The sequence below is a fragment of the Eutrigla gurnardus genome (genome assembly GCF_963514095.1).
Source record: "Eutrigla gurnardus genome assembly, chromosome: 4".
NCBI classification, from domain to species: Eukaryota; Metazoa; Chordata; class Actinopteri; order Perciformes; family Triglidae; genus Eutrigla; species Eutrigla gurnardus.
In genome coordinates, this window is record NC_139918.1 from 16,189,271 (window position 1) to 16,201,425 (window position 12,155).

At 40.9% G+C, this 12,155-nt stretch overlaps 1 protein-coding gene across 4 annotated transcripts in view; it reads right to left on the reverse strand.

Moving 5' to 3' along the window:
- Positions 1–12,155, reverse strand: part of st18 (ST18 C2H2C-type zinc finger transcription factor) — a 40,121-nt gene that overhangs the window by 2,192 nt on the left and 25,774 nt on the right. For 2 of the 4 annotated variants that reach the window (XM_084008174.1, XM_084008177.1), the window contains 16 exons: positions 10,442–11,155; positions 9,542–9,676; positions 8,574–8,664; positions 8,384–8,476; positions 7,635–7,843; positions 7,158–7,357; positions 4,962–5,207; positions 3,989–4,101; positions 3,357–3,419; positions 3,036–3,104; positions 2,780–2,842; positions 2,375–2,455; positions 814–1,035; positions 585–673; positions 375–478; positions 120–266 (listed from right to left, as the gene is read on the reverse strand). In XM_084008174.1, coding sequence (XP_083864300.1) covers positions 120–266; positions 375–478; positions 585–673; positions 814–1,035; positions 2,375–2,455; positions 2,780–2,842; positions 3,036–3,104; positions 3,357–3,419; positions 3,989–4,101; positions 4,962–5,207; positions 7,158–7,357; positions 7,635–7,843; positions 8,384–8,476; positions 8,574–8,664; positions 9,542–9,676; positions 10,442–11,155 — 2,639 coding nt within the window. The remainder of the gene's footprint in view (positions 1–119; positions 267–374; positions 479–584; positions 674–813; positions 1,036–2,374; positions 2,456–2,779; positions 2,843–3,035; positions 3,105–3,356; positions 3,420–3,988; positions 4,102–4,961; positions 5,208–7,157; positions 7,358–7,634; positions 7,844–8,383; positions 8,477–8,573; positions 8,665–9,541; positions 9,677–10,441; positions 11,156–12,155) is intronic. The other 2 variants (XM_084008175.1, XM_084008176.1) reach the window with 2 other exon arrangements.

Sequence of the window (12,155 nt, forward strand, 5' to 3'; positions counted from 1 at the left end):
TGACTATTAGTGAAAACAGCACAGCAGAAATTCATCAATTCATAGAAAAATGAGATTTCTTCCAGGACAGGTTAGATATAATGAGTTGTAGTGGAGGCTGTGGTCAAGGCTTACTGTACCATTTGAGGCAGCTGAATGTCTGTTAGACTGTTAATGAGGGCTTGGCTAAGGCGAGCGAGCTCCTTCAGAAGGCTGTCGTTGTGCTGTTCGATCATCTTGTTCTCCTCTTCAATTGTCCTCAGGTTACATTCCATAGACGATATCTGCTTTCGGGTACAAAAACAAATAAGGGTCAAATTGAGCGTGCAAAGATCAAACCCCGTGTCCCTTTTTTTTCTTTCTTTAAAATAAAGTTTGCCAGAGTGGATATTTACCTGGGTTTGAAGTTGCATCATATCTGCTTCTATTTTCATGTTGGATTCGTTCAGTTCCTTAATTTCATGATCCAAATGTTGAATATCTTCTTTGTTTTCAACACCTGAGTTGTGGAGCAAATCATTTAATCTGTCATGTTCAAACTGCAAACATTGGTATTTTGAATGCACAGACACATGCAACTGCAACAGCACTTAGTAGTAGCTCACCACTGCTGGTTTTCAGTTTGATGGTCATCATCTCCTCTTCGGAGTGCTTTTTCTTGATACTCTGTGCGTTCAGTGGGCAACCCGACAAGCTAGCCCCGCGGGTCACAAATCACAATATTTAGGTGGGAGAATCACAAAACTTCAGCATGAAAAGAGATCGTGAGTTAAGAATGCTACATGATGACCGGCAGTGTTGTTTAGAGATAAAATGGAGGACTGGCGACCTCACCTTCTGTGAGTGGCAAACACATTATTGGCATGTCCGAGGCCGTTGCAGCCAGGCAAGGGACAATGGGGCAGTTCCTGTTTATTGGCCTTCCAGGCAAAGGGCAGCCCATTGATGGACGACTCCTTCTGTCTTTTGGCAGCAAGTGGACAACTGCCTGCGCTGCGATGGGATGTGTATTTTCCTGATATATGGCCTTGTCCGTCACATCCCATTACTGGACACCTACCAGAGAAAAGCCATACATGTTGTAAACACTGCTGACTCACGCAGGCAAAATGTAACCAAGCTTCATTTTAATGACATTCCTATGCTACAGAGAAAACACAGACATTTAAGTGCTCACAAATAACAACCACATCATTAAAAAAAAAAATCTATTTTTCAATAACTAGACCGGAAGATTTGTTAACCATTAAGTTGATTAATCCAGCCAAATGCTGATTAAAAATGAAGTCGCCAAAACTAAAAATAATCGCATTAACTATAAGTTACTAATCCACTAAAACTTGAGTTAGAACGAACGCTCTGTTCAGCGCCTACGTTTTTTTTTTTTCAGGTTGCTGATATTTTGCGCTCGAAAACATAAGCACAAGTCACGCTGAATATCATTAAGAGTTTGTCAGTTGCATTTTCAGAGCCTGTTTTCTGCAGGTCAGTAATGGAGTGACATGAATTACAGATAATTGTCATGTATCCCCTCATGCGAAAGAATGTAATTTGGAGGTGGCGAACCCTTTCCCTTATTGATAAAGGTGAAAGGTCACCTGAGATGATACAAATGGCACACATGCTGCAGAGTGCTGCTGCAAAAAGCCTGTTTCAGCATTTTGTTACTCGACAGCAGCAGCAGCACTTAGAGGACAAAACAACACCAGTCCCATTACTTACATCTACTACAGGTAGCTTGATGTAAGGCATCAGGACAATGGAGGCATGCCATATGGCCCACTATTTACAATAATCTAGGGACATTTGCTACCCTCCCCCTCTCTCTCCCTTTCTCTCTTAATGTGTATGAGATCTATTCCAGTCTAATTCCTAAGCTCATGCCCTTGCATTAGTAATTAAAAAGAAACAAATAGGAGTCCAGATGTATAAGTAAACAAGGGCTCATATATCTGACTCTGGATTTAAACTGCAAATCAATTACATTATTATTATTTTTTCCAATAACACTTTCACAGACAATGATTAAGCTGCAAATGAGTGCAATGCCATCAGAGTGGGCAATTCGACATTTTCTTGATATACAACAATTATAAGGGAAGCACTCAGTGAAGAGTAATAAGCCAGATATTCCATTCAGAAAATAGGAAAAATGCAAAAGCCTGAAAAAAATCCCACAAAAACACGCTGCTAATCCTTCAGAAAATAATTCACTAATGTTACAACAAGAGAAGTATTATTTTCTTTGTTTAACTTAATGGCCTCCAGGTATAATGCCTCGGCCGCAAAAGCATGACGCATTTTCGCAATCTTTTATTTTTTTTTATTTTTTCAAACAAACAAACAAAAAAAAAAAACACATGACAGCATGGGATGAGGGGAAAAAATCTCTTACTTAAGCTCTTGCTCATCTTTGTCATCCTTGTTTGGTGTGAGCTTCAAACCTCCCTTTCTGGCACGTGGACATCCTGACAAGCTAAAAATGATCGGCGACAGTATGGGTTAACATAAAGGAAATCTATTTAAGAGTAAAATAAGCGCTGAACAGTTACAGGCAGCTCTGAGGTCTATTGGGGTTGAACTGCACAAGCAATGTAAATGTATAAATCTCCACAAATGAATGTTTAATCGCCGAAGAAGTCGGCAGCCAAAAATATCAATAAAAAAAAAATAAAAAAAACAGGAATTCAAAAAGTGCAGCATGTTTGCAGCAGAAAGTGAGACTTTCACCATCTGTTTGAATGTCATGCATCTGACAAATGTATTTCATGCTCGGTTTGCGATGATTTTTCTCTGCTACCTTCTGTGCGAAGCATAGTTCCCGGTCACGTGTCCGGATCCATCACAACCAGGTGTTGGGCACCTGCAGGTTGAGAGACACAGAGACAGGTGCTATTTACAGCAGAAGACTCGGAGCAGAGCGGCGGATTCATGCTAATATGCAGCAACTTGTATGCGTGAATACATAGAAATCATGCCTCCCTCCCCCCCCCGGTGCTGCCGCTTAAACGTGCACAATCTTTTTTAGTAACAATAACAGTTTTGAAAAGGCATACTTTAGTTCCTGAGAGTTGGCTGCCATCAGTGATTTGAGTGTTTTGTCAGCCAGGGGACATCCAGACACACTAGAGAGGATAAAGAGCTAACAGTCACTTTAATGCACTCTTTGATCACAGCTGAATTAAATCATCTTAATACAATGTCTCAAAGCATATTTATACAAAATCATTTGAAAAACACAATTCCGCCTCCTCTTCACGAGGAAGCTTTTCCACATTGTGCTTTAAAAAAAAAAAAAAGATTTAAAGTGAACTCGACAACACAAGCGGCCGCTTCCCCTCGTCTGTATATGGGCTAACGAGAGTGTGATTATTTACCTTCGATGTGATGCGTAATTCCCCGTCACATGGCCGCTGCCGTCACAGCCTGGGGTCGGACAGCTGCAGGAGAGCACAAAGCATTTAATGTACAGATTACTTTGGTTCCCACAGCTTGAGCTGAATCTTCTTCTACACTGAGAACCTTTTTTTTTTTTTTCATGGGCATTAAATAGAGAGAGAAAAAAGCGTTAGTACAGCGGGAAGTTTAGTAGAAGAATTATTATTATATTGCTCAACATTCAGTTTAATAATGGCTCTGAATGTCACTGAGGGAGGGGGGGGGTGCTGTGCTGAAACTAGAGGATCCTACTTTTTTCTCATGGTGTGATTCTCAAGAGGAGACCCAGCAGAGCATGCACTCTAACTACAAGAGTCAAGAGTTGTAAGCTTGTACGGGACATACAGGGTAAAAACTCACTTTCAAATACATTTCTGCTCCGCATGAACCTGCAGACATACCAGTTACAATGATGCGAGTTCCAGGGCTCACTTATATCACACTGTCCTAATTAAACAAAGGTGCGGTTTGTCGTTAATACTGACCATCTGCCGGCTAAAAGGGAAGCTCACATTATGAACAGCCGACCGACTGAAGATGCCTCGGTGTTTCCTTTTACAACCCAACGCACCTCAAAAGCTCTTTCTTTGCATCCCGTAGCAGCAGCTTGGCTTTGGGGCTCATCATGCTGCCGTCTCCTTGGTAGTGTTGGTCGTCCAAGACAGAGACGTGATCGTAATCGTCCTGATGAGACAGAAAAGGGAAATAAAATGTGGCCTTTTTAGGGTCTGAAATATCAAACCTGATCGGCGGTGACCTAAAAGTGAATAATTAATGAAAAGCGCTGTATATAATACTCTTAAAACACAAGCCCTAGGGGTTACAGTGCGATTATGCTTATGGATACTTATACTCTAGTAAACCATACATCCATTTAAAGTCAAACTTAATCCACATAGTATTTATGAGGTATGGTCATGACGTATGGACTTCCTTTTTTATTTCGAAGGACAAGACATGCAGTGACCAGATGTTTTATATGATTCTTATAAAAAAGGAGTAACTACATTTGACCTGCTTTTTAAAACTACACAAATGAGCACCACATGGGAAATAAAGGAAAGAAAACCTTTACAGCCCAGATTAAGATTCATTCAGGTACTTGAATGATATGGGAGGCCAGATCAGAGTTGGAATTTTAGCAAACTTTAAATTTTTTGTATCAACTTTTGTGTAAACAAAGTGAGTAAATTAAGTCAACTCAGTATTCCTTCCATTAGTTGATGTCAGGAAGGAAGTTTCTTTGAAGCAGCATTTAAACCTTGATGTTTGGAAATTAAATGTTAATAGTAAACGGTAAATTATTTTTACAAGAAAAGTAAACTAAGAGTGAACGGATTTTTAGGGATACGAAAGATAACTGAGAGGTGTTTATTTCAGAGAAAAATGCAGAAAATAATATTTCCACAGCTGAATTGAATACATAGAAAATGAAAATTCCAATGATTTAAAAATAAACTATTAACCGTCTTGTCTGTTAGCATTTTTCATCATTCATCCTCATGCTCTTGCTGCATGCCTAACATATCCCGACCCTGTTTTACCTCTGTGTCGTGTAAAACGTGTGCAGTGCTGAAGTTGACAGGAATGGGGTTCTCCCAGCTGTCTCTCTCACACAGCGGCTGGTAGAAGGCGGGGCTGATGAGCACGCTGCCTCCTTTGGCCACGGCGGACTCTGGAGGGGACAGCGGCTCGTCCAAAGGTGTTTTTGTCAGGGCTTTGATATTTTCCTTGCTCTTCTTCATACTCAAGTCCAGGGTGCCATTTTCATCCACCTCTATGTGCATGTCCTGATGGCACAGAAGTTAGAACATTTAATCAATTCATACATGTCACAACACGCTGCTGAAGTGTTCAGTAACTAAAGCATGCCTCACATATTGTTGCAGTGTGAAAACATATGAAAAACAAATGTAACAGAAAAAAGAAGCTTTTTATTCTAATTACGCTGAAAGTGAATGTAAATAAAACCGAGTGATGTCTTATTAATGTGACAGCAGCGATATGGTAAACTTGAACCCCGACAACATTTCTCTTCTTAACATGAAATATGACTTAGAACGCAGAGCAAACAAACATATTTAAATAATACACACGGTGGTTATCTCACACCAGACAAAGTACCAAACTAAGCCAGCGTTAATTCTGCTGAACACAAAAAAAAATAATCACTAGTGTGTAGTTTTTCAGTGACAGCTGTGTCATCTGTTTTCTAGGACACACAACCATGATGGCAGCTGGGGGGTGGGGGGGGGGGGGGGGGGGTGAGGGGGGGGGAGTGGGGGTTGCTGGTTTTAGGTCATCATTATTATAGCAAAAATTAAAAAGCTTAATGTGGCATAAGTTTCCCCGCTGACAGATGTGTTTGTCGTTTTTTTTTGTGCTGAAACGCAATAGCATGATGACTTATGGCTGTTTTTATGGTATTAAAAGTTTTACCTCATTAAATGCTGAAATCCTTTTTCCATAAATGAAAGCAATTATTCAACGCATATGTTTCATTAAACCCTATACATCATTATTTTTATTATTTTTTTAAACAAAAGGGAGCTTTTCAAATTAATTAAAGGGGGGATGATTTACACGAACATTGGATGTGGCTGTCCACTTAAATTATCCAGCCATTTGATGATGTGCGTACCTAATCAAAAATAACACCAGGATGTGCAAGACTTTATGATTTATTACGATTTTAATGTTTGGCTGCAACTAAAAACGAAAGGTTTTGTTGTTGTTTTTTTTAAATGTAATTAATGATTTAAGCATCTCACATATTTAAATCAGTAAAATCAGCTTGAATTCACACTTTAAAGGCCAGTGCTTTTAGCGTGCGATATCTCAACACATAATATACATATGCAGATAAGTTAAAGCATCCGACGACATATAACACTCTAAATATGGCCCCCTGTTTTTTTTTTTCAGACTGGAAAGCTGTTCTTTATTTTGTACGTCTCTCCAAGACAACTAAGCTGTAAATGAGAACAGATGATTAACTTGCTAACACTGTTTTATTCATTCAGTGGGCTGGTACCTGGTAGAGGGCCACATTCTCAGCTCAACAAGCTGGGAGACAAGGATCTGGGCTGTGTAGGTGTGGGGACCTTGAATCATCTACAGTACAGTATGTAACCCACAGAATCCGATCAATATTAATCATGAAGTTTGGAGAGAAAGCCGAACACAACGGCGCGTTGCAGATTTGACGACAGCCGAAGAGATTTTGGACCCGCGCACGTTTCCAAGAAGAGTTTGGATTTAGTGCGAATTAAACTTTTCAGATGTTAACTCCTTGAGCTGATTGGCTTAATCCATTAAACTGCTTTTAAATGCTATCTGGTGTAGACACACAGCCTATCTGGATCATATAACTAAGCAAAATATCCTCTGCCATCTGCAGCGGGCAAGAGGCAGTTTCAGACAACAGTTCAGGGTTTTTACATGCCAGCTGATGTCGGAAGAAAATACACTACCACATGTTTTATTAAAAAAATAGATGGCTAGTTGTAATTGGGAAAAGAAGGCTGATTTGTATTCCTCCTTTTGATGCGATTACACAAATATTCATTTGTGTACATTAAAGCTTTATAGAGAGGAAACCTCCTTATGTTTCTGCCACCGGAGCGCCAAGCTGCCGTTGCCAAGTCCTGTCTTTTGATGTCTTCCCTCTTTATACACGAATCAGAGTTCCTTTAAAATGACCACATTAAATATCTTTCCAAGTGGACTAATTTGATTACCTTTGTGGAGGTTGCCAAGGGCCGGCCGGCGACAGCCTCCATGTTCTTCCGGTAGCGAGTGGAGAGGTTAAGGATGGCGGCTGTGGCTGCTGCGGCCTGGAGACCGTCTTCTTTTCTGAATTGACTCAGCGGGCTGTGCTGACCAGAGGTGGGCAGGCGGCCACCTGGAGCGCCGAGGAAGCCAGGATACTGCTGAGGTGCTAAAAGGCAAATCATTCGTGAATAATGCAGTTACAAAGACACGAGGCGTTACTAGCCAAACTTGCTCGTACATAGAAAACAAGTTGGAGGTTGATATATAATATAATAACCATAGATCTGTAAAACATGATACACTTGACATACGCATATGGATCTGTGATCGTTGAGTACTAATTAAATTTGTGGCTGAACAAAAGCTTCATACCTAAAATGATGCCTCCAAACACAATGTTAACAAATAGCGTGTTTGCGTCACATATAATGTATGAAACTTACAGTCAGGGAAATGTGCCATTTCCTGGTCCTGGTTGTTCCCCATCAGAGGCTGCTTGCCGAAGACCTGTGCATCAAAGCTGGCGTAATCAAAGCGGATTCTGCTGTACTTGTCCATGTCTTTTGTGAGGCTCGTTTGCAAGGCTGCTACTGGGTGAGAGAGCCTATAGTTCAACTGGTTCATCTCAAACTTCTTTATCAAGCCGATGGCTCTACCAGGAGGCAATTTGGGAGAGAGAAAAAAAAACAACGACTTAATTTTATTGTGCAAACCTTGTGAAATAACAAGTGCCCAATAAGCTCATATTAAGCAGTTAAGTACAGACGTTGTTTTGAATCATTCAGGGATGCCAGCGCTTTTGTACACATAGTCTGGGATCTGATGTGTGTTGTAGATCCACAGCCAGGTTGCCAGACTAATTAATATAGTAGGAGTGGGCATCCTGCCCATGATATATCCACAGGGAACAAAGAGTTCTGCTCTTTTATCATCTCTAATAGAGAGGAACTCACAGGACAAGCACACCATTGCTGCTTGGAAAGCTCGAAATAGAGTATTCTGCTGGGATCGGTGAATAAAAATATCCCACACTTTCCTCAACAATAATCATGTTTATCACTTTTTTGCATAACCTCGGTTACGCTTTTCCAACTTCTCCAGAGCGGAACGTGATTTCTGAAAGCCTGACGTAATTTTTGCGCACATCGATAGCAGTGAAAAATGCCCCGAGTTATGTGGCAGTGAGCTGTACCTCGGCGAGCGGTCAGGTGTTTGTCTGCACTTCAGGCTCTCGTCTTGAGGTTTGGAGACTTTCACTGCAGCAGCGATGGGGCAGCCTGAGAGACTGTTGGAGGGGGAGGAAATCAAACACATTAGCCTGATACTGTGACCCATCGATGAACAGGGTGCAGATTTCTAATGGCTTTCTGCTGCGGACGTACCTCCGGTGGGTGCTACGGTTGCTGTTGACATGGCCTCTTCCTGTGCACCCGGGTGTAGGGCACTTGAGGACGTTCTCATGCATGGCCAGGACTGGAGGGACGAGGACAGAAGGAGGAGACGAGCTCAGAAAGAGCCCAATGTAATTCGACATGTAAGACTTTGTCAAACCGAGAGATTATAGGATGCTAAATACATATGCAGAGCATTTTGGAAATGAAACAAATACATTTTCATACGTTAAATGATGATTTATGTAACTGGTTGGTACATTAGTGCCTATAGATCCTACAGAGACAGAAACAGGAGGGGGGAAAAAACCAAAGGCTTTGTGAGGAATGCTGTAATGTGCCTGAAATGTAAATAGCTTAGTGCAAAGAGGAGCGTAACAAGACAGCCGATTATATTCTTCAAAACAAACGCGTCGTTAAAGGTCCGCTCTGTATCCTTAGAAACTTCTTTTCTGTACATATTCTCCAATTAGTTTGTTGGAGTTGTCTATTTATTTTTGAATGCTGCGTTAGCTAGCCCTTTGATTTGCAAATACTGCCTCCAGTCTAAGAGCACGCGCTTTTTTGAAAAAGTTAATTACTTTTTCTGTTCCTTTTGTAACATTACTGTTTAATGTTGAATGTTTGTTGAGTTATATTGAAACGACTTAACAATCGCCAGTGTGAGGGGTAAAAAAAAATGAAAAAGAAAAAAGAGAATTCAATATTCACACATTGCAGCGCATTTAAGAGAAAGCGAGGGAGAGAGAGAGCGGAAAAAAATCCTTTAAATTTATTTGAAAAGTTTTTTGCACATCTTTGAATTGAACTAAATGTATAAGCAGGTTTCTCTTGTCTTTGGGTCTGTGCTAAGAGGATTTCAATTACTGTGATTATAAATCCTGCAACTGGCAGTTTTTTTAGGCGTATAAACCATCCATTATACAGCATGTATACACAGAGCTGCTTGTGTGACTTACTCTCTGGAGGAACTCTGACTTTATGAGGACATCCAGACAAACTCCTGTGGTGTGGGTACAGACCGGTCACATGACCGGTGCCATCGCAGCCAGGAGTTGGACACTTGATGTCTTTTTTATCTGTACGTGGAGAATCTGCGGACACAGTAAAAACAAGATTTTGCATTAATAAATATAATGCATCCATTGTACTGCTGCCTAAACATGCCAGAGCCCTCCTGCCTTTGTTTTTGCCTCATCACGAAGTGGAATAAGTGAAACATGCATGTAATGCACTTGCACTTTCCTGCATATTGTACAAAGGTCAACAGATTGAAATATCATGCAAAGCTAGACACTTTTTCACAAAATGCATCTATTAATCTGTCATTTTAGTTAAGGCTGCAGTTCAACATTCACTTCTTAATGCCCATCCATCGAAAGATTACATCTAGGATTACACATTTAGCTCCAGTGATTTGAAGAATCCGAGGGAAACATGAGAGGTACTTTAGGAGGATTTAAGACTTATGGTCATGGTTAAATATCCAGTTGATTCCTATCAAAATCCAATATTCTGAGTAGTAGCAATTCCATCAGAAAATGGTATTCTTCTTTATTTTAGTCTGTTTATTTATTACTTCACTTGTTGCCAAAATGTTTTTAGTACTTAAGAGGATTTCCTCCCTCTGATTTCCCCTCCCCTGCGTATGCTTCTTTTATTCCTTTTTCATGTTTTGGGTTTTTTTGGGGGGGGGGATCACCCAATCATCCAAATCACAAGTGGTCTCAAGTGGATTTACACTGGATGAAGGTACATTTGTGAAAACCGATCGTTCCCGTAATTATCCCTTTGTAGATCTCAAGACTGTCTGTCTTTACATCGTTTTACATCACAGCTCTTTCCCTCCATATTGTTACCTTTTCCTCCGTGGTAGGTGAGTCTGCTGTCCATGTCCATCATCCTGTGATGCCTTCTCTCATTGGTCATCTGCTCCATGAGGAACCGGTCCATCTCCCTGTAGGCATGGTGCAGGACCTGCCGTTGCTCCGTCTGCAGAGCTATGGCCTGCTCCAACAGGCTGAAGTTCACTCTCCCTCGGCCCATTTCCAGGCCTCTTTCATGGAGGCCCAGGGCCCAGCCGTCCATCTGAGGAGGCCTCTCCACCTCTGCCTCCCCCTCACTGTCCTCCTCTGTGGGGAGCTGCCTATATCTTAGAGCCTCGGCCTGAAGAACACCCGCTCTGCCTATGAGACCACCTAGCTCTAAGTGAGGCTCTTCCTTCACGTGGCCGTTCCTGCCTGAAAGGTCTTCAGAGGCTCTGGAGGGGCTGCAGTTGGAGCCATTCACCTTGGCAGACAGAGACAGCGGCTCCCACTCAGCCTCCCTCATGTCTTCGTATGGACTCTGTGGCGATGAGGTGCTGCTCATCCTGTCTCGACTTTGGTCTTCTCTTTCGTTATTAAGGAGCTCCTCATCATCTTCATCCATCAGAGGTTCAAATGTGTCCGGCTCGCACCGTGGAGAGCCATCAGGTGTCATTTCCGACCATCCGAGGGAATCCCTGGACGTTGGCGCTGTGTCATGACAGCCATTTTTGTAGTCAACTCCATCGATTGCACTTAAGTTCCCATCTAAAACAACAACAAACCACTCATTATTTTATGTTTTTAAGATTTCACAGAGCAAACACGTTCCTTTGTGACCCTTTGGTCACAACCATAACAATTGAATGTCCTCGATAATCTTCTAATCCTTTTTTTTTTAGGATTTTAGATTTTGTGTTACTTTTCTACCAATTATATCTTGAGGAAAAACATGTTGTTTTTTGTATAACCAAGAGGATTTAGAAGAACACATGTTGCAATAGAAATGATAATCATAAGGTCACAAGATTTCCAAGCAATTCCTCAAGTATATCTTATTTAACATATTAGACCCTTCTGTCTGCTAGTTGAACATGAAAGCTGCAGATGAGAAACACAATTGTTTTCTTCTTCTTCTATATCTCCAATCGGAGCAACAACAACGCAATATAGATTTACCACAAGATTATGGAGGGATTTACGCCGTGTTGGACAGCCAACATCAGGTTCTTTTTTTAAATTAAATATGTGCAAACTAACCAGCGACATGTTGTCATCTGCACAGAAAACTGATTAAAAACACATAATTGTTGTTTCTAGAGATGTGAACAAGGAAAGTGAAGAGGATTCCTGAAAACACAGATGGAGGAAACCACAAACATGCCGATAAAAGAGAGAAATCTCTGTTCACTGCTGCTGTGTGGCAGAATTTGGTTTTGGAGAAGCCAACTATACACCTCAGTGAAATAACTGACTGTACTAGTTACAAAAAAGCTAACAGCTAACAGTGCCCACAGAAATGAGCGTCATTATCTAGAGAACATGACCCAAAATGCAAGTGATTAGATTAATTTCTATTTTTACAAGCAGCTTGAAAAAAAAAGTCTGGAAAAACATCTTAAATATGAAATGAAAGTCAGAAGTATTTCCAGTGAATTAAACACACTGTGTGCATGAAACAGGATGCTTTTTAAATATCTTTTCTTTCTATTATAAACATAAGTATATTGTATAGGACTTTTTCAGTTAAATTCAGCATATAGCCTTA